General features: G+C 40.2%; 3 protein-coding genes across 3 annotated transcripts; 2 read left to right on the top strand and 1 right to left on the bottom strand.

The window, feature by feature from the left end:
- Positions 1 to 1,688: 1,688 nt before the first annotated feature.
- On the top strand, positions 1,689 to 14,721 carry LOC137274154 (allene oxide synthase-lipoxygenase protein-like). The gene is made up of 15 exons (XM_067807182.1): positions 1,689 to 2,235; positions 4,258 to 4,302; positions 4,741 to 4,869; positions 5,174 to 5,271; positions 5,422 to 5,557; positions 6,215 to 6,310; positions 7,401 to 7,497; positions 7,663 to 7,780; positions 8,354 to 8,446; positions 8,741 to 8,801; positions 9,272 to 9,377; positions 9,687 to 9,778; positions 10,682 to 10,855; positions 12,126 to 12,289; positions 12,939 to 14,721. Exons 1-15 carry the CDS (start codon positions 1,762 to 1,764, stop codon positions 13,051 to 13,053), a joined length of 1,998 nt encoding a protein of 665 aa, XP_067663283.1. The 5' UTR covers positions 1,689 to 1,761; the 3' UTR covers positions 13,054 to 14,721.
- Positions 14,722 to 15,608: 887 nt separating this feature from the next.
- LOC137273072 (paired box protein Pax-6-like) lies at positions 15,609 to 16,166 on the bottom strand. The gene is made up of 2 exons (XM_067805524.1): positions 16,074 to 16,166; positions 15,609 to 15,962 (listed from the first exon to the last, which is right to left on the bottom strand). The coding sequence occupies exons 1-2, from the start codon at positions 16,164 to 16,166 to the stop codon at positions 15,609 to 15,611; spliced, it is 447 nt and encodes a 148-aa protein (XP_067661625.1).
- A 4,079-nt stretch (positions 16,167 to 20,245) lies between these two features.
- Positions 20,246 to 20,804, top strand: LOC137273086 (homeobox protein prophet of Pit-1-like). Its single transcript, XM_067805535.1, has 2 exons — positions 20,246 to 20,338; positions 20,451 to 20,804. The coding sequence occupies exons 1-2, from the start codon at positions 20,246 to 20,248 to the stop codon at positions 20,802 to 20,804; spliced, it is 447 nt and encodes a 148-aa protein (XP_067661636.1).
- The last annotated feature ends 1,721 nt before the right edge of the window (positions 20,805 to 22,525 follow it).

The following is a 22,525-nucleotide window of genomic DNA, read 5'->3' as shown; positions in this document are numbered from 1 at the left end:
TGACTCTGCAAACATGGATAAACTATGAGCTAGTTTAAATTCTCACTTTAATCTTGATTCAACTTCACACAAAATACGTTACAGAATACATAACACATTTCACACTCTGCTCATCAGCCATTGAAAGATACACATCAGACTACCCGGACATTACCGTTGTCGTTTGCAAATGTTCTCAAGATCGAAAAAGGCCGTTGCTTTTTGAAAACATAACATAATATGACGCACTGTGACAAGAATCATATACCATGCACCAGATATTACGATTGTTATACACATTGCAACGAGCAAACATTATATACCATGCACTATACACATTGCAACATTATGTACCATGCGACAGATATAACGATATATTGCAAGTCACAAACATTCTACATCATGCACCAGATACAACGATTAGTGCACTAACTGCAACATGCAAATATTATATACCATGCACCTGATATAACTATTAGTATAATTACTGCAACGCACAAACATGATATACAACACACCAGACGTAAGTAGTACTTGCATTACCTCACACAAACATGAGGTAGCGTCCACAAGATATAGGGATCACTATGCATACTGCAAAATGAACATTTCATACTCACATGATGACATACATGTTATAACATTATAACCAAATTACTAACATTCTTTTTCTGTAACAATTCATGTTTCATTTTGTTGTTTCAAAAATATCCATAAAGTGTTATATTTTCTATTTTCCGATGTTGTTTGCTGGTCAATAGAAGGTTATAATTTCTCAGTTAAAGGGAAAACGCTGTGGGGTTTGTTGTGGTTCTTTTTCACTATGGTACTCCCCCTTAATTAGTCCAACACTGTTAGTAATTAAGACTGTATTAAGAGAGGCCAATGCGGGAACACTTAAGCCTTCAGGGGCCATTCTGGGATGAGTTGTTATCGAGGACTGAAAGCTCAGGGGCAACGCCGGGCATAAATCCTAACAAGGTTTGTCAAACTTGTATAGTAATAAACTTGCATTGTCAAACTTACGTAATATTACCAGTGCGTCAAGCCGGCATGGACTTGCTTTCAAATTCGAACCGGAGGTCTCGGGTATAAATACAGGGGTAATTATTCCCGCTTTCCCCGTTTTACCTGAGACCCTCTCTGTTTGTATTTGGAAGTGAGTCAACTTTATTTGTAACTTTGTCATTTGGTTCAATTTGCATAAAGTCCTCCTAACCGTATTACTCTGCTTGAACTATGAAATCATCTTACTTTAAACTAAATGATGTACGATTTACCATCACCTCGCTATATATTAATTTTGTACAGTATGAATATATAAATACATTTGATGGGGGAGTCGTTACAAGAAGTACTTGTCCCATCCAACGTGCATGACGTTTACATTCTGAATTCACCATGTTTTTATTGTCTGAATCTACATCTCGGTTTATGTCATACAGTTTGTAATTTCTATTGAATAGTTTTGGCGTTGATAATATGTTTGTTTGTCTTATAATTATTATTCAGAATTTCCAATTATTTTAATGTCTGTGCCTTCGTGTAATCTAATAAAGAATCCTGGTTTCCCTGAAATCCTCCCGGTTTCTGTTTGAAGACGTGGAGATCTTGAAGCTGGGTTTGAACCATCCACAACAAGACTGTTCCTGGAGTACAAAACACAAACATCATATACCACGTGTGTCAGGTCAAGTGAGTCGAAGCCCGTGTGCAAGAAAAACGAGGTCATATTAGTGTTGCTGATCATCGAGGCAGTCAGTTGAGTAAGAGGACGTCAACATGACTGACGGCCCGCTCGTTGTCTCTGTACGAACAGGGGATATCCAGGGTGCTGGGACCAACGCCAATGTTTCTATAATCCTCCATGACGTTCAGGGCAAGGCTTCGCCCAAAATCAACCTCAACCACTTTTTCAGAGATGATTTTGAGAGAGGAAATACCGACACATTCGAGCTACAGCGGGCACAAACAAAAATGCTTTGCAAGCTCGGTAAGATTGAAGTGTTCCGTGACGACTCTGGGTTTGGGAGTTCCTGGTACGTTGAAAGGATCACAGTCGAGAACAAGTCTAACGGCGACGTTTACATCTTCCCCGTGTTCAGGTGGCTGCGACCTCACTACCACTACGTGTTCCGGGAACATGACACATTCCTTCCACAGGATGATGTCGAACAGGAGCAGAGGAGGCTGGACTTGGAGGAGAAACGCAAACTGTACATGATTAAAACTGTCGATTTGAAGCTGCCAGCATCGGTATGTATTGTGATCATTTGCTACAGACAAATAACTTTTTTATACGTCGATCATATGCAAGATACAAATAACTGTTGTGTGTTGAGATCAGTTACTACAAACAATTAACTGTTGTATACTGTCATCATTTACCACAGTCAAATAACTGTATGTGGCAGAGTATTAAGCATTCAGTGATAAAAACGTTTGATTTAGTACTGTTGTTACGTTCAACAAGTGCATGCATACGCTCTTGCACACAGGCGCGCACACAACTAAAACATCTGAGCCTTTTCAAAACTAAGTCTTGCTCAAACTGAACTGCATTTATACTCAGGCTTCATTCAGGGGCCTGAGAGGTACATCATTTACATACAGGCAAAAACTATGCACCAGCAACTTCTGGGGTAATAGAGTACAATATTCAGTTGGATGTGTCAAATACTTTCTGTTCGTATTCTAAATTATTTCTTCACATTTTAAAGAAATTTAGTATTGGTGTAGAAATGTTTGTGAAATTGCTGTTTTCTCTCATTTAAAAACCTAAACAGATAAATGGGTTAAGAAATTCATCACCTAAATCAGTTGATTTATAAAGTGGACAATGTATTAAGATAAGTATATTTTTTCACTTGCTTGTTTCAACGGGCAGTCTATGAATGTTGATTCTGAAATTTAGCAATACACACTTAACTTTTCCGGCAGATTAAGGTAATTTTCAAAACTTAAAAAATCGTTTTAAAGTATATACACATAGTTGCCTTGTCGTATCTCTTCAGTCCACATAATATAAATACCTGTCAGCGTCCCAGTTTTCAGCGTTCAGTGGGCATACATTAATACTCTGTCTTCCGGATCATTGACTGACGTGCATTAACATACGGTGGCCAGAAAAGCCGGGTTAGGGGGTGTGGGGGATGGCTTTTCGACTTTTGAACACGGGCGTTCCCTGGTCGCAACAAGCGCCTGGGCTAATAAAAATAACGTCACGGATGAACTCTCCACAGGTATTTGTGCCCCTCATGTGACACATATCTCAGCGAAAGTGGAATATTGCAATGTCGGTATTCCTCCCAATGCAACATTAAGCGGTTATTTCATAGCGGTTTCCTTTCGTCAGTCATGGGGCTGAGGGCCGAATGCCCCAAAGGAAGATGTCGGTATCGAGGGTCGATATGACTGGCGTCAGGGAAACTGTCACATCATAACCTTTTAATCGTATATCACACCAAAGGACGTAATCCAAAAATATACTAGGCTGCGTTTATTCAAGTTTCTGGCCTTTGCGTGTATTCAATTCACCAATTTAGTAGCCGAGTAATACGGCTAATATAGATTGTCGACCCAGGGGCTGATATTTCTGATATGCATTTTCTGGTCAGTATGGACATATGCCTCCAGCCAGTATTGTATGTGCAAAATGGTTCATATCATTGATAGGCATTATGAACGTGTATACCTGTGGATATATAGAACATAAAATTACTTATCTACATAAATTTAATTCATGGCTATTCTTGTGGGAACATGTCTGCGTGGCTCGAACCTTGTTGTAAATATATGAGTCTAGATTTGTGGTTATTTGGAGATTAGTTTGGAATTCGTTTAAGGCGTTAATTACAGCAGGGATAATAGGCAGCACGTGTTCTGTTCTCTCTGATTACAGTTACCTACCCCTCCACACACACACACACACACACACACACACACACACACACACACACACACACACATACATACATATATGCATATTGCTGTTGGCTGCCTCTTTGATATATATATGAAAGAGGCAGCCAACAGCAATAGTGTGTCCGAGTGCTTTTGCTTTTTCACAACTTTTATTTAATTTTCACCTGTGAAAAAATAAATTGGCGTTATTATTCTCTTTTAAGTAGGTTACCAGGAGCAGTGTAACGGGCCGTATTTAGGGCGAAATAATGTGCCACATATAACAGTTCGTTGAAGGTGCACATGCATGTGTAGAACAATAGAACCCTACAGAAACGTGTCCTGATTAAATCAACGTGTCTCGTTCTATTTCAGATTACAACCCTGCCTGTGGATGAAATGTTTTCAGGCCAGTATCGTGTATGTATGCTAATTGTTTTATGGTTCTGCCTATAATGATTGTTTCTGGCCAGTATTTGTTTAACTCATTTGGCTGTGTAAGGGGTTTTTCAGGAACTGGGATTTTTCCAAATATTAATGCTTCTGGTATTCGTACAGAATATCGGACTGTGTTCTAAGGTGTTCGTATACAAATGGTGAAGCCTCTCAGGAAATAGTAAGATAATAAAGTGTTGCTATTGCTTTATTAACGTAACCATTGAATACTACAGATAAAATAACTTTATGGATGATCAGCTTCTTTATCTTAAGCTTGATTTTAAGTTCATCATCCATGAAGTTGTGGCATCTCCATACCAGCAACTTCTAGAATGCCACTCAAACCAATCACTAATTTGATGTATTACGAATATATGGTTAACTCAGTGCACTCAAACCATGCTTTGCTACTCGTTCTAGTGGGACTTGCAGAAACTGAAGCTGAACCTGATAATTAAAAGCAAAATAACCATGCTTACATCAGGAACATGGAAAACTCTGGATGACATAAGGAACGTCTACGTCATGGACATCTTCAACGAACCCAATGTAATATGGAAGGGAATGAGTCAATGCTGGCGTTGTTCAGTTTGTTTAGCTTTTTACGCCAGCAACTATGCTACTATATTTACCATCTGTCCGCAGTTGCCATATAATATGCCATCTTATCAGGACTAAAAACCGTTCAAAATACTGTTACTCAAGTCTATATACTAAAACAATTCCCAAGAATCGACAGGGTCACTTACCTTAGTTCTATTCAATAGGGGTGAATTTCTGGAACGAAACATGTATAGCAATTACATGAACTTCTTTACTCGTTACTTTACTCTTTACTCTAAAATATCAACAGAGTAGCAAGGTGTGGCAAGAGGACTGGTTTTTCGGCCACCAAAGGATTGCTGGACTGTGCCCTTCCCTGATTCATCTCTGCACACACCTTCCGGAAAAGTAAGTTTCGCTGACAAGTTCATCACTCATCTTGCTAAGGGAGAGTATTACGTTTCAGTTAATCAGTGTTACAGACCCCAGTAACTAATTAAGTCATGATTGACCCCTTAAGAGTTGTTTATCACAGGGTTAGTATCATTGTATTTTCAGATTAGGCATTGCCGAGGGTGACCTGCTGCCATTCCTGGAGGGACATACTATCAAAGAGGCTCTGACCAACAAGAGGCTGTTAAGTTGTGACCTTGCCATTTTGCACAACTTCCCCGCAAAAAACAAAGAACTCAGGGTTTGTTACTATGTCATAAAATATCCTATTAATGACACATTTGACAATGTATCAGTGAATGACGGTGCGGTGGGCGAGCTGGCTAAGTACCAGGCTAGTGATACAGCGAGGCTGAGGTGTCGGGATCGAGCCCATCTTTGACCGGGTGTGGAACCTGGAGTCACCTTTGTGTGCAGACGCTTTCTGTGTTGTCACAACCCCTAGTGTGCTGTACACAACCCTGTGCACTTAATAGAACCCACGAATGCGTTGGTATATGACCAGATGGTAGCTACATGAATACGTGTAAACACCTATATGCTTGTACAGCAGTGTGCAGTAAACATGGACAAAGTACTATGACTATGTGTCCCAGTCCACCCAGCTGTGGATGGGTACCCCGTTAATATGAAAAAAAACAACAACACACAGATAAACTCGGTGCGCCTATTTGGTGCAAGAGCTGTATACTCCTAGGGGGGGGAGGGGGGGGGGGGTTGAGATTGATTATACGACGTGCGGTTTGATTGACTTCCAGTGAGGACACAGGAAAGCGCCTTTGATCAGCTGAGCTGTATATCGGCTCTATACACATGTTAGTATATATGTTTGACAATATGCCCTTTATTAAAGCAAACACGTTCCACATATACCGTCATCGTTTTACCGTCTGTGCAGGTATGTGCCCCGATCCTGTTGCTGTACCAAACCAACAGTGGCCAGCTCCTCCCAGTCGCCATCCAGCTGTTCCAGGAACCAGGTCCAGACAATCCGGTAATGTAACCACCTTCTCACAGATGTAACATCATATCAAATTATTACAACCTTCACAAACGGGTCTACGATTACAACTAAACACTTTTATGTGACAGACAGTAAAGTGCACCCGTTAATGCAGTTAATTCGCCGACATTTTGAGTTGTGCAATTGACATATATTTTGTGCGACAAGGTCAGAAATTACCGCCGAGCGCAGTGGTGGAAGACAAGCAATTAGTGAAAGTGTGTCCCAAACTCCACCATAACCATCGCATAAACTAACTTATATCTATCAGGGAGAATGTACGAGGCTTTGGTTGCACTCGGTGATGTCTAACACATGAACGCCTGGACGTTTTGTAACTTTACGTATTCAGACAGCGGTATATAATGGCTTTAGGGCAGCATTAGGATGAATCACATTGTTCTAATCTGGGTCAGTGTAATGTGCATTGTGCTGCATGAGAGACCACGATGTGTGAACAAGCTATACATGTCGGCGGATGCCTCTTTAGCGGGCGGCAATCAGCAGTTAGTCTTTTACATCGTTGACATTTTCCCAGTTGCATTTGACAGCTGTTACTTCTGACTTTCCACGTGACATTCTGTTGAGGTCGTCTAACGAGACGGATTTGTTAGTTATATAAGTTTCAATAATGAGCTCATGTATATTACTATTTTTAATACAAAGGTCCTGCTGACCGCACCCAGTTGTTGGCAAACATACTAAAACGTCCATCGAAAGTCTAACATGTATTGTAACATACTCTTGAACGAGTGTAGGGGCGGGAGTTAGCCCAGTTGTTAAGGCGTCCGCTCGTCACGCCAAAGTCCAGGGTTCGATTCTCCGCACGGACATAACGAGTGAACCCCATTTCTAATATCGTCCGCCGTGAAATAGCTGGAATATTCCTACATGCGGCGGCGCCATATAGTTGGAATATTGGTGAGTGCGGAGTAAAACTAAACTACGCTCACTCACTCACTCACTCATGAACCAGTGTCGGTGCAAGTATAGGTTGTATATATGTAATTTCTTTACCACAAGGGACCCTAAATACATTTGCCATAAATGCCACGCCCATGACATGTGTTTCTACCACCAGGTGTTCCTGCCGTCAGATGACCAGTACTTGTGGATGCTGGTTAAAATGTGGTATAACCATGCGGAGACATCCTACCACCAGTCCTTGGTCCACCTAGGTAGGTTCTTATCTCGTACATCCTCACTGTCACTTTAACTCAACATCAGTCGTGTAGAGTTCCTTGGCAGAATTATCTTAATCGCACTGAATAGTATAACGTAGTATTAACTGGTTTTCAAGTATCATAATAACAATTATTAACAAAGCCGTTTTCCTATGTCAGGGTTCACACATCTAGCAATGGAAGGCGTAAGTCTTAGTATCAACAGGTGTCTATCCGTCTCCCACCCGATCTACAAACTCCTGGCGCCGCACCTGCTGTACATCCTCGCAATCAACAGGTACTTCAGTGATATGGTGTGCAAAGTCTTAGAGGTCTTTTAAAATTTATTGCACAGGTATTTGTCCTGATGAAATAAGGCATACCAACATTTAAACTGATGGTATATCATACTTGTTGGTAATTACATTTCTTATGATGTTGGTACGACAGGACTGACTCATCTAGGTTTTCCGTTCATTTCCTCACTCGACAATACTCCAGTGAGTTTTAGTAAGTTTAGTTTTAAGCCGCAGTGTTTCAACTATGTGGTGGAACAATATTCCAGATGAATACATTTGAAAAACTTGAAACATAAAATGGATGATATCCGTTTCATGTTATAACTGTGCAGTGTTTTAATATATATGATCACACGAGTTTTTCATAAAACAATCCGTGACGTCATGGCACGGTGGCACACGGTCAAGTCAACAACCGTAAACCCCTGATCCCTTACACTGGCTCCAACAGCTAAAATATTCCAACTTAGGATTTTAACTGTTTTGAGACGCGGGGTTAATCCAGTCATCTAGTGTGACCACTAAAATTGTATTACATGTAGCAGAATGTAGATGAAGTCATTTTTCTCCAGTCGAGCTGTTGAGAAGCTGCTGGCTCATGACGGGTGGATTCAAAATACTATGACCGTTGGCAGAGATGGAGTTCTGAACCTTGTGAAACTCGGGTAAGATATGCATGCAGTCTTTACGACACAAACTAAACATACTTCATGGTATTTGTTATCTCTCAGTTACCTTTATTGGCTGTATTATGTACGTGTATTACCAGAATAACAATCATACTCAACACCTCTATGTACTGTATAATCTCGGAAGTACTGTATAATCTCGGAAGTACTGGACGTGCATCATGGCCCAACCTAATTTCAAAATGTCTTGACCATGCACCTTGTAGGAATTAAAGTAGTCAGTACACTGTGAATTTGACGTGAAACATGACTTATATCCGAGTTGTTCAGCGTATCACAGTGGCGGCTAGACGAGGACGGGACACTCCCGGAGGACCTCAAGAAGAGAGGGGTGAGTGAGCAGCTAGTTGGGAACACAGGGGCCAACGACCTGTACTTGGGGTCTACGTGAGTGAATTTGGGTAACAGTAACAAAGCAAGTTAAATACACATGTGCGAACATAGCAAAACTTCGCATCGACATGGTTTTCTTATGACAAGCAGCTAAGGATGTCAGGTTGGGTATCGCAAAGAAAAATGGGACGAAAGAAAAATGGCCGCCATTTGCACCTTTGTCAGCAAGCCAACATATTACTTGTATAGTATGTGTAGAGTTAAGGGTATCAAATAATCAGCTGACAGCAGTCTGCCTGCATGATATTATGCAGCTGGTGTCACCTCGCCATAAGGAACGTTATTCTATTCAACTGCGTGCGCGTTTTGCTCTTTACACTTCATGCATGGGTAATTTATAAACACTGCTTTCTTTGCCTTTATAATGTTGGTCGCGCCTGAGTAGTTGGTGGACTCCTGCTGTTACAGGTATACGACAAGGATGTACTGCCTAACTTCCACTATCGGGACGATGGATTACTCTTGTATGATACAATCAACAAGTACGTCAGCAAGTATGCCAACTTGTACTATGGTGAGTTCCATTGATGTTTATCTGTCACGAACACAAACAATGTTTCTACTAGTGCGTGAGGGAATAGACTCCTCCTGTTTTCAAATCTGATATAAGCTCAGCTGGAAACCTATGGGGGGTTGCCGTTTTGTTACCATACTGCTGCCTTCTAATCACACGAACAACATCAAAATTTAATGCAAATCGCTAAATACTTGTCTTATCAAACCTAATATGTCACATGCATCATGAAAGTGTGAAAAGCACGTGGATTTTACACGTATTATTACACGACCTACTGACCTTGTGACAAATGCACGTCTCCTCCAGAGACAGACGATGTTCTACTTGCTGATTGGGAGATCCAGGCTTGGGCCAAGGAGCTGGTGACACCGAGAGAAGATGGTGGCATTGGGATGAAGGTGAGTGACAACATAAGAGCTAGAGAACCTCCCGGGTCAGTTAGTTATCATACAATTATGAATCAAAACATTTTGTTTCTTGTTTTGAGCAATGTCATGCATTTCAAGAAAGCGGGACAGTTGCCATACGCAAATGGTGATGCCTGGCTTGTCAGTGTATGGATTGTTGGTTTCTTGGGGAAGAATTTACGTTCCTGGCGTACGCGTGTGTGTGTGTGTGTGTGTGTGTGTGTGTGTGTGTGTGTGTGTGTGTGTGTGTGTGTGTGTGTGTGTGTGTGTGTGTGTGTGTGTGTGTGTGTATGCGTGTGGCTAGGAGAAGGATAATGTTTTCTGTCGTACCCTTGCTTCAAAATGTAACGTATATTGATCTCTCAATTCTACACCAACGTGAATGAGTGGACAAGGTAAATGTTCACGTTAATGTAACAGGTACAGAAATGGTAAGAGGCTCCTATATATAATCAGTATATATAATATTTCCATTCAAAACGAAATGATCTCTGAATGGTAAAACAACGGTATCATAGGTAATGATTAATGTCAAATCTTCAGATTTCCCTCGATAGAAGGATATTACGCAGAAAAAGTTAAATAATCACGGAAAGTCTGATCTATCCAACATTTCTAAAGTAATATATCCCAGACTGGAAATTAGTTGAAACTTTAAGTAAGAACATGGTTCTAAGAACCATTGGGAAGCAGTAGACAGCTTTGGAAATTCATTGCAGTATTTTTAATGTACATCATGAATTGTTCAATACTTGAACTGACATGCTAATATACCATGGATACCGATCGGTAAAAATATCGTAACCTGTGTGGACGGGCGGCAGTTAAATCGCTGTATCAGCAGCTGCAGCATTTTCACGATGTACAGATATGGCGTGTTCTGCTTGTACACAGGGTGTTCCCGGTAATGGTGAATTCCGATACCTGAAAGACCTCATCCAGACATTGACGGCGGTCATCTTCACCTGCAGCGTCCAGCACGCCGCCGTCAACTTCCCCCAGTATGACTACTACGGCTTTCCGCCAGCCTACCCCGCCAGTCTGAATGGATCGCCACCATCTCGGAAGGTACACATTCCTCTGAAACCCCAGCTCATGATGTTCCAGTATTGATCCACTATGTCCCCTTCCGATAGAGTTCAACTATTTTGTGCTGCAATAACGGACACAGGGACATACCATTTAATAATATTATTCTAACGAACACTGACGGTGCTGAAACGACAGGCCTGTCTGTACGTGACATCATTTCACGCTTTTGAATTTGTGTATTATTACACGAGTGACCTTTTCATGTTTGCATATACATGCTATGGAGACATTTCTATGCAGATCCAGAATAGATATGCGGTATTGTAGATAAAAATAATTGTAGAAGACAAAATGGTCACAAATGGCCACCATGCCAAGTTGCTGCGTAGTTGCTAATTTCAAGCATTTGATTTAAAAAGTAACGAAGGCTGTGAGAAACACACAAGAAAGAAGGGGAAACAAGATCAAGTTGAATCCCACATGATCCCCACATTAACATAGTGCTTTTTGTCACAAAACTTGTTTATTATTCAAAAGTAGCGCGTATACACAACCTGGAAAACAATCATGGCACAGCGAGATATAAAATAATTCATGAGGCACGCACTTTTCATCTACTGAAACATAGTCACCTCTGAGGAAAACCTGTGCATTATTACCATTTAGAGCATGTAATTACATCTACCAGGCGAGTGAGTGAGTATAGTCTTTTTTATGCCGTTTTTAGCAATAATCCAGCAGTATCATGACAGAGACACCAGAATTGGGTTTCACACATTGTACCCGTGTTGGGAATCAACCCGGGTCTTCTTCGTGACGAACGAACGCTTTAACCACTAGGCTACCTGACCGCTCCATCTTCCTAGACACACTGGGCTTTGGCAACGTATGCCATGTTAAGAAAGGACTTGTCCGCACTGTGATTAATGAATGTACTTTATATCCTAAATTGTTTTAAATGTTAAACGCATGCACTGTTGTGCCACCGTCAGTCCACAGTCCACTATATATGGTTCATGTAACTCATGTTATCAATCATGACTTTCTTTTAAACCACGTTGACAACGTCTTTCGTTTTTCACTCTTCTCACATCGAATTACAACGGTTACCTGTATTTACTTTTTTACTACCGCCACAGTACATAAATACAGTAACTGGATTATGTGTGGCACAACAACGAATATTATGGTCACCGTTATCCCGAATTGATATGTTAATATTTTGAAATGTTACTTTTTGTCCAGGTATCTAATTACCGATTTCGCTACTTATTACCATTACATCTGTTCTGGTCTGTTCTTCCAGTCGCCGCTGAAAATGCCTGATGTCCTGCACGCTCTGCCAGACAAGAAAACAACATTTGATATTATGGTTGTCACCAAACTGCTCAGCAGCAAAGGTGTCAAGAGTCTGGGGGACTTCGAGGTTCAATATGTGTTTGATCCAAAAGCGACTGTTGTTCAGGACGAGTAAGTATTGGATGAGATCATCCGCTCAGTGATGTCTAACTGGTGTTGATTTGTTGGTGGTTCTGTTACGATTACATCATATTGTCAATAAGGTCTAAATGACGTTGTCGTGTTGATGGTTCTGTTACAGTTGACACTATACAGTCAGTAATGTCTAAATGGTGTTGATTTGTTAGTGGTTCTGTTACTGTTACATCATATTGTTAATAAGGTCTAAATGACGTTGGCGTGTTGATGGTTTTGTTGCGAATACACCTTCTGGTCAGTAATGTCTAAATGCTGTCGACGTTTTGGTGGTTCTGATACGATTACACCATCTGTTCAAAAAGGTCTAAATGACGTTCACTTTTTGAGGTTTTGTTACGATTACACCTTCTGGTAGGTGATGTCTAAATGCTGTCGACGTTTTGGTGGTTCTGATACGATTACACCATCTGTTCAAAAAAGGTCTAAATGACGTTGACGTGTTGATGTTTTGTTACGATTACACCTTCTGGTCCGTAATGTCCAAATGGCGTCGATGTATCGGTAGTTCTGTTACAGCTGAGTCCAACCGCTCCGTGTCGGTATATGGAATCTCTCTATGACAGGTTTAACGCTTCATCGGTCATGTCTAACTTGTGTCATTTAATCACTGATTCTCTTACAGATTCCGGGCAGATCTGAAAGAAGTCGGGAGAGTGATTGTGGAGCGAAATAAGACAAGGAACCCTATCTATGACTATCTTCATCCCGACGCTATCCCAAATTCTATCAGTATCTAGCTGTCGCGGTATTACTCTTCATGAATATGTAACTAGTTTGAACAATCAGCATGACATCAAATGCCAGAAGGTACTGTAGTACACGGAACAGCACAAAGTAAGCACCACCTTAGGTCTGATGGAAATGTAACCTGATGTGAGATCACTAACACTAGATTCTACGCACTAGGTAACAAAATACATGATCTGGATATCTTGTGATGCTTCGGCATTATAAACGTTTGAAAGTGAATACTCCTCAGTGGAAAACACTTTCGACATAAAGTCAGGTTCGGAGTGTGATGGAAGACACCATTATATATTTCATACATTGCACTATTTGTGAGCCAACTGCCTCACTGTCGTTCAACATGAGAAAGGTCGGGACATGAGAAGGACATGAATGGGCACAAGGAAAACGAAATAAATATCCAGTGAAGGATAAGTGAAGTTAGATTGGTTTACTTGTATCTGTTTCGGCTTCATAACGTCAACTTTAACAGAAGTATTCATGAACTGAATCAAAGAGAAGCACGGACTTTGCTGGCGATATCTGAAGGATGCGTCACTTCAGTGCGTCACTGGAAATCACTTGAAGGACTGAAGTCGGCGCTGCTGACATTGTAGATAAACAACGCTGCCTTATATTTCTTGGCCATGGAAGCAGTTGGGAAAGGAATGAGACCATGAAGAACGGTTACTCACACCGTGGGTGAAAGATGTGGCAGACTAGTCTGTGGCAGAAGGAACGAATATCGTGCACATAAACCTTGCAAGTCTTGCACGCAAGATATATAATAAATCTCTCTTGTGTTACAGGGCATGTGCAGGGAGTACATGGTTGGAACATAGATTCGTTTTGGCGAAGGTGTACATTTGTCGTTTGAATTTGTCTCAATTGCAAAGCTCTGCCTAACAGCGATATGTTTAGATCGTCATATCATTCAGTACTATTTATTTCAGTATCGCCATGTGTAACTTTCTGGGATGTTTTACTTATGTCATTCATTTGGAATGTCTTTCAGGGTAGGTTACACACAGCAAAAGATTCTGAAAAACGTTGTCGTAAATCGATAATTTCATTGTTTTAAAAAATCACACCGCACATGAGAAACGTCAGCCCCCTGGCATATCTTAATTTGATGTGTTATGACCATACTTGCCAATACATGTATGTCAGTCATTGCATTTCCACGTCTGTAACCGTTTTGAATTTATTTGTTTTGATTAGTAAGCCCACAGACATGCCTCCAGTCATAATCAATCCTCAGTGTTTTCAGAATGTGTCGGAGTATAAATATCTTGGAACCTTCATTGACCTTATCTCAAACACTGAAGCTGTACACAACAAGCGTTAAGCGTTAGTCATCTTAAGTGTGAACTCAAATCTCTTAATGTTAACCCATCTCTGATGTCATATTTTTATGTAGCATTCGTATTCGTAACTCTCTGATATGTATTCTATTCTATTCTATTCTATTCTATTCTATTCTATTCTATTCTATTCTATTCTATTCTATTCTATTCTATTCTATTCTACTATTAGATTATTAGTGTCATCGTTTTGTATAAATTGTTTAGTACATTTCATGTTTTCTTCGAGTTTTATGTGCGCACAGCAATTTATGGAATTTTATATTCTGAATGTTTCAGGAAATATGAAATAAAACATCTTTCGAATGCTTTTAATCGTCAGTTGGCTTCATATGTGACGCCGAGTCAGGGTGTAGCTAAAGCAGGACCCTTTGAAAAATTGTTAAGTATCATTATTTACCGCTGTCAAGATGATATCGAAATCTGTACGATTTGACACTAGGCACCGTACCACGATGTGGTATCAAAATTCAGCTTACAAATTCAGAATGACAATTGGCGTTGATGCAGGTTTGGCAACAAAGACCCGTAGATGACACTAAACTATTGAGGAAAACTTGGGGTATGTTATTCCACGTATGAAGCAACGCTTGTTCCACTTCAGCTAACGTCAAATTCAGATTGTGGGCCTTACATTGCTCAGTTTCATGAGAAGCGTGTTCGAGATTAGGAGATTGGTCCGGAGAAACAAAGGACCGGGGGCGGTACCACAATGCTGCCTAAGAAAATCTGTCCTTTATCGCACATCTGTCAGATTGCCATTGACAATGACAAGGTGAAACAATATTTTGCCAGTGGATGCTGGTAGAATGTTGAAATATATACATCTGCTTAGCTGTGGCGCACCTAACTTTATCCGACAACGCAGTACAATATTACATTTGTACCCTTGTACATTGATCTATAAAGTAGATCCTCACTTTCGTGATTCTATTCCTGTCATGCAGCTTTACCCCATCCACATGGTGATGTTTATTACATGGTGATCTTCACGTCACAACAAACAACTTGAATATTAGTGACCTGACGGATTTTTATTACAAAATTCAAGGAGGCACTTTGAACCTTGAGTTTTCTCAAGAGCAGCACCATAAACGCCTTTTCAAACTGATCATTGACTTGGTTGGCATTGTCTCTAGCACTAACCCACAGGTCTTTCTCCCGGCGACGGATAGCACTAACATGATACTTCACTTGTGAGGTCAGCAAATATCAGATGTTAAGTTGGAATCGCCATCCGAATCCGTGGAGCTGGAAGCTTTGACATCATAAGCCCTCAACTCTCCAATCAAGAGATCTCTCAGTTTGTCTTGTTGCTGTGATAGGTGGTTGGCTCTGGAGTGAGACGGGATGAAGTAGTCAGTTGTTGGGGAATAACGGGGCAGGAGATCTGGCAACAAGGATGATGGAACGTGGAACCATGGTAGGGGGTTGCAGTAGGGAAGAGGCGATATGGGATGAGAGTATGGTGGTTTACTGGTCGTCTGTTTGGAGCTACAGGGTCCACGTCGGGTCTTTGTACGTCCTCGGCGAGTACGACGATTCTGAAACCACACCTGGAAATAGGAAAAAGAATGTGGTCAGCATCATGTAGTAAAACATCTTCTTCAATGCAATTAAATTTCTAAGTTCATTTTACACAATTATTAACTAGCATGACTGCACACCTGTATTTTGGACTCCGGGATCTCGAACTCTTCGGAAAGACTCTCTCTGATGTCAAGATCTGGATAGGGATTCTTTTCAAAGATCGCCTCCATCTTATCAAGCGCATGTTGACTGTACAAGGTACGTTTTCTTTCTGGCACCGTCCAGCATCTTGTTGAACTGGATGTTCGTGGGAACTCTGGATGACAAAGTACATATTAGAAATGCACTTGGATCAAGTAACATCAGGGTATTGTTCCCATAGGTTCATTCTTAATATCAGATGCTGTCATGATTTGAAATGATGAAATCTCACAAAACTCAATTTGACGATTTATTCCTTGATTTACCATGCACGAATACTAACCTTTGTGTAAACCAAGGATTGTGCTGATGGAGTGGTCGGAGTATGACTTTGCCATCTTTGAAAACGACTCAAATGGCCAGGGTTGCTGATTCATGAGTGATGGGAGTTGAGATATACTCACGTCTTTTATACACTATTCGAGTTGATTGAGTTCAGTCAATCAAATTAACTGCACTTTGGCTTACATATGATGTTGGAAGACGCTCGTTATCAAAGAGATTAACAGTTGAATGTGTTGAATGTGAAACAAACGCCAACAATTGGGCAATTAAATCTGGTTTGCTTTGGGGATTAACTAAGTGAGGAAGCCATGATAATTAGTCACTCGTAGAATAACATCTTGAATTCTTGTGACATGTGATGTCGCTAATACAAAGCATGTTGATACAAAATCGAACTTGTTTATACTACTGCCTTATCCAACATATCTTGACCAACCGCTTTGTGTAGTTAACAGCCTTTTCCACAACTTTATAATATCACCACAATCCATTTAACTGTATAAACACTGCCAATATTAGTATAATGCCTTTTAATTTCGGCAATGGTTATAAATTTTGTTGGAAAGCATAGCGTTCAATACTTTCACTTATCAAATCCAACAGAGAACCCCTATAAGCATCGTATCCCGGTGAACTGTGTCAGCTCATTCGCACTTCTTCAGATACTAATTTAGAAACCTAACAAACGACATGCGATTGCTAAAGACTTAATTTATCCCCATATATAATATATTGTGGTGTAACTTAACAGTAATTAGATTTACTGATGTGTTTATCAATTTTTCTGATATATTTATTCCAATCTGGATTATTACGATTTGAGGCAAGGTTAAACCTTGATATTGGTAGATCAAGAATGATGACAGTTGTTATGACTAGACAGCTTCTTTTATTCCATGAAAGGCGACATTTCGAGGTAGATTCTAATACGGTTGTCAAGCAAGTGATATCAGAGGTATGCTCACGTCTTTTATACCCTATTCGAAATTACGGATGTTGACTGAGTTCAGTTAAAATGAAAAATATAACCAGGGTGATATTTGATCGCTTATGTAATTATTATTATATCTTCTGGTCCTTGGGTTAATAGGTTTGATTTAAGCAATATTTTATTTCTATTTATCAAGTGATATATGGTTCTCTCTAAACTTGAAATCTAGTTTTGAGCTGTGCGTTTCTTTAGCCTTACCTATAACGTATATGCCAACGTTCGTCATTGTGTTTACGTTTATGTGTACGAATCGCCTAGTTTCAATTAAAAATAGATGGACTGATTTCAATATATTTCATTGAGTCTGTGGATTTAAGGAGGACGTTCCGTATAAGATTGTTTCTAATGAAAATAAATTAATAGAATAAAATTTATTTACTCTTATAGCATCAAATCTGGGACGTACAAAGAAATAATGACGTGCATCTTCAGTAGGGTGGCCGCACTGACAATCTGCTCTCTCTGATATATGTCTGTTGTATTTGTCGGCATTGAGATCGCTACATCCTAACCTTAAGCAACAGTGGAGGATTTGGCAAACTCTTGTATCTATATTTGGATCGAATTGGTTGAGCTCTGGGTAGATTTGAATTCATTGACATCTGTCAGAGATTTAATATTTTGCGGTAAAGCGTTCCATAAACTTGCAGCAACAGGTAGAAATGAATTGTGATACAGAGCAGTACGGCAAGCAATAGTTTGCAAATGTGATGCGTTGTGTAACGGATAGGTACTGACTTGAGAGACAAAGGGAGGGACGAGTAAATTTTCAACTACTGAGCCAATATCGGTTATCATATTATAGTATACTCTTAAAAAATGTTGGGGAACCTGTTAAACGTTCAAGGACAGTCCACCATTTTTCCGTCTATTACCAAACCCCTAAACACAACGCATGATATGCACGTGCACAACACACTAGCCTCATACACATGCAAGGGGTCCCATTCTTGATTTGGACGTTTTTTCAAGAAGGTCGAAAAATCACTTAGAAAATTAATTTTGAGACTCATTTGGCATCACACATTTGTTAGTGTATGTTTCTAGTCGTTCGTTTTAAAAAGAAAATCGTATATCATATCAATGTTAATTGACTGCGATAAATCTCCTAAATGTTTTTATTCCTCAATAAGAAAAAGTGAAGATCCCATACTTTTTGGAAAGCGTATATATGCTGAGAAATTGCGTTTTTAGTAATCGCATGTCGATTACTACGTTTTTAAGCGAGGGGGTAAGGTGGCGGTTTGATGTGTGGGTGCGAGTGAGATATGCGACCTTGGAAGCATATCGACTTGAGTAGAAGTATTTGTTTGCGACTGACGATTTTAATACGGCTTTTCCGAATGGACGTTTGAGACGAAGGTGTTAAACGAAGCTTCCTTAAATGAACTCTCGTTAATTGCAGGGATATGAAGCTTTTAGGGGCGCTTTGTTGGATTTCTAAATGGAAGTGCTATGGATTACAACACAAATGATAACGATTACAGAACATGAAGGGCATTAAACATCGGTTATGTCAGTTCTGTGACTACTACTCAGTGGAGGGTGAGATTCAAGTTCTGATCAGTTGTCCGTCTTATTCAGATTTACGTTACAGGTTAAAACCGTTGGACTCTGCTTTCTCTCTCTGCTGCCCGGCGTTCAGCAGACTGTGCAACACACAGTATTAGTTGCCGCCCTTGTCGAGCGCATGTACATACAGGAGGAGACTAAATACTTCTTAGTATGGGGTTCGGTTGGGGTGGGGTGGGGTGGGGTGGGGCTGGGGCTGGGGCTGGGGCTGGGGCTGGGGCTGGGGCTGGGGCTGGGGCTGGGTGTGAGGAAGAAAGGGTGAGTGTGTGGGTGTGTTTAATGTATGCATGAATGTACCTTTGTGTGCAAGAATTGTGATGTATGTGCAATATAATATATTTGTATTCATTGTAAATGTTTTACCATGATATATGGTCTCAGAGGACAAAGGGCAGGATTGTTTGTTTTAACCGTGTTATTATGTACGGAATATCAGCATGTGACACAATGCTAAAATATTGTTCCTTTCTTCAATAAACTAATATGGAGTAGTGTGTATAGAGTAAAGTGGATTGTGGTGGCGCTACAATGGCGTGGCGAATGCTGCTAACCACACAAAGCGATTGATCTTGGGATAGAGGCATAAAACGGCTTATTGTGAGCAGGCAGTAGTATCAACAAATTCATAAACAAAAGGATTTTGAATCTGTGACGGATACATCACAATCACAAGAAGATGTTATTCTACGAATGGGTAATTATCATGGGTTCCTCATTTAAACTAAAGCCCCAAAACAGCCAGATTTAATTGCCTAATTAATGGTCACATTCAACCGTTCACGTTTAATCTCTTTGATAACGAGCGTCTTCCAACATCATATGTAAGCCAAAGTGCAGTTAATTTGATTGACTGAACTCAATCAACTCGAATAGTGTATAAAAGACGTGAGTATATCTCAACTCCCATCACTCATGAATCAGCAACCCTGGCCATTTGAGTCGTTTTCAAAGATGGCAAAGTCATACTCCGACCACTCCATCAGCACAATCCTTGGTTTACACAAAGGTAAGTATTCATGCATGGTAAATCAAGGATTAAAGCGTCAAATTGGGTTTTGTGAGATTTCATCATTTCAAATCATGACAGCATCTGATATTAAGAATGAACCTATGGGAACAATACCCTGATGTTACTTGATCCAAGTGCATTTCTAATATGTACCTTGTCATCCAGAGTTCCCACGAACACCCAGTTCAACAAGATGCCGGACGGTGCCAGAAAGAAAACGTACCTTGTACAGTCAACATGCGCTTGATAAGATGGAGGCGATCTTTGAAAAGAATCCCTATCCAGATCTTGACATCAGAGAGAGTCTTTCCGAAGAGTTCGAGGTCCCGGAGTCCAAAATACAGGTGTGCAGTCATGCTAGTTAATAATTGTGTAAATCAACTCTTAGAAATTCAATTGCATTGAAGAAGATGTTTTACTACATGATGCTGACCACATTCTTTTTCCTATTTCCAGGTGTGGTTTCAGAATCGTCGTACTCGCCGAGGACGTACAAAGACCCGACGTGGACCCTGTAGCTCCAAACAGACGATCAGTAAACCACCATACTCTCATCCCATATCGCCTCTTCCCTACTGCAACCCCCTACCATGGTTCCACGTTCCACCATCCTGGTTGCCAGATCTCCTGCCCCGTTGTTCCCCAACAGCTGACTACTTCATCCCGTCTCACTCCAGAGCCAAACACCTATCACAGCAACAAGACAAACTGAGAGATCTCTTGATTGGAGAGTTGAGGGCCTACGAGGTCAAAGCTTCCAGCTCCACGGATTCGGATGGCGATTTCAACTTAACATCAGATATTTGCTGACCTCACAAGTGATGTATCATGATAGTGCTATCCGTCACCGGGAGAACGACCTGTGGGTTAGTGCTAGAGACAATGACAACTAAGTCAATGTTCAATTCCAAAAGGCGTTTATGGTGCTGCTCTTGAAAAAACTGTTTATGTTCGAATTGCCCACTGAATTTTGTAATAAACAGCCTCCATTCCATTAATATCCATGTCGTTATCTCCCATTGGTTGATAATATAATAATCACGTGAAGATATCATGTTCCAAGGAGCTACATTATTAACACAAAGGTTCCATGCTTGGACTGTATTTGGGTGAGACAATGACAACCAAGTCAATGTTCAATTCCAAAAGGCGTTTATGTTGCTGCTCTTGAGAAAACTGTTGCCTACTGAATTATGCAATAAAGACCTTTCATTCCATGAATATTTGAAGTTGTTTGTTGTGACATGTCTGTCATTTGTTGATAATTTAATCACGTTTGGATCATGTGTAACATACTGAATAGGAGAAAAGGAAATTTCATAAATGTAAGCGGTCGTGTTTATGGAACGTTCATGAAAAGTGACCTGATCATCCCAGATGAGATGGGATCGTGCAACTCGACGTTCATACATTAGCTCAAACACCCCTACTGTACAGCAAAACCATAATTTTAACATGTGCACCGACGGTACTGGGTGGAAAGCACGCATGTTTGTCTGACGTGTACCTTGTAAACGTCTGTGACTCAGATCAGTATTGAAGCTAGGAGGCATACACGCCTCTCAAACGATGCCTAGACTAACGGCTGATCAGAGCCAAGTGAATGTGCCAGTGCCTATAGCTTACATTCAGAGTGATTTTGGCAAAAACGTAAAGTGATTTACATGGATTTGAGGGCCCCCATTTTATATCACAGTTTGTATCAGACAGATATTTTCAGGGGTTCCACAATTCAGTATTTTATCTGTAACTAAAAGTGTTAAATGTGTTTGGAAATGCTTTTAATGATTTTTATGGTTTAAACATGTTTATTCGTGAAAAAAGACGGATTGGCAAACAGGATAGTCACATGACAAACCACAAGGTAAATGCACATGAAACTAGTTAATGGTTAATGTTTCAAAAAACAACCAATATATTTCTTAGAGCTAGAAATTCTCAAACATATTTAGTGAAGAAGAGGTAGACAGATTTTAAGATGGCTAGATTATCAAGGTCAGATAATTCACTATTTCCATATAAGATTGTCTTTAGGCTGTATCCATGTTTGTAATATTCTACATCATTTCTTAGTACAGTGTAATTGGGACAGACAAGTAGATAGTATTGGGTAGATAGTATCTTCACGATGAGCGCCACAAGAACAGGAAGGATCGTTTGAAAGATGTCTTTCAAATTTATGATAGTTCAAATCACTACAGCTTAGACGAAGCCTGCAGTGAATGATTTGACAAAATCGACTTCCATAATTCAGATCAAATCCAAATGTATGTCCAGGTTGTGGATTGTATTATTTTAACGTCATGTGGTAAAGCATTCCAAAGATGTACTGTACTTGATAAAAAAGATGTTGAATAAAGAGTTGTTTTTACGAGAATGTTTTGTAAGTTTCGGCGAAACGCTGTCTGGGACAAGAGTACAAAAGTAGTCTGGTGCTTTGTCGTTTATCATTTTATGGAAGAGGGTTAATTTTTGTATACGTCTTCTCTCAATAAGAGGAATGAACTTAGTTTCTGCATATAGTTTGTTAT

This window comes from Haliotis asinina, chromosome 2 (assembly GCF_037392515.1).
Source record: "Haliotis asinina isolate JCU_RB_2024 chromosome 2, JCU_Hal_asi_v2, whole genome shotgun sequence".
NCBI classification, from domain to species: domain Eukaryota; kingdom Metazoa; phylum Mollusca; class Gastropoda; order Lepetellida; family Haliotidae; genus Haliotis; species Haliotis asinina.
Note: the sequence above shows the minus strand (reverse complement) of the source record. Positions and strands in the feature narration are given on the sequence as shown.

Excerpts from the sequence above, each read along its gene's own strand:
- LOC137274154 (XM_067807182.1), top strand. The coding sequence starts at position 1,762 with ATGACTGACGGCCCGCTCGTTGTCTCTGTACGAACAGGGGATATCCAG. Across the intron at positions 9,378-9,686 it reads GTATGCCAACTTGTACTATG|AGACAGACGATGTTCTACTT; the intron begins GTGAGTTCCATT and ends CGTCTCCTCCAG. Across the intron at positions 9,779-10,681 it reads ATGGTGGCATTGGGATGAAG|GGTGTTCCCGGTAATGGTGA; the intron begins GTGAGTGACAAC and ends GCTTGTACACAG.
- LOC137273072 (XM_067805524.1), bottom strand. The coding sequence starts at position 16,166 with ATGGAGGCGATCTTTGAAAAGAATCCCTATCCAGATCTTGACATCAGA. Across the intron at positions 15,963-16,073 it reads TCCCGGAGTCCAAAATACAG|GTGTGGTTTCAGAATCGTCG; the intron begins GTGTGCAGTCAT and ends TCCTATTTCCAG.
- LOC137273086 (XM_067805535.1), top strand. The coding sequence starts at position 20,246 with ATGGAGGCGATCTTTGAAAAGAATCCCTATCCAGATCTTGACATCAGA. Across the intron at positions 20,339-20,450 it reads TCCCGGAGTCCAAAATACAG|GTGTGGTTTCAGAATCGTCG; the intron begins GTGTGCAGTCAT and ends TCCTATTTCCAG.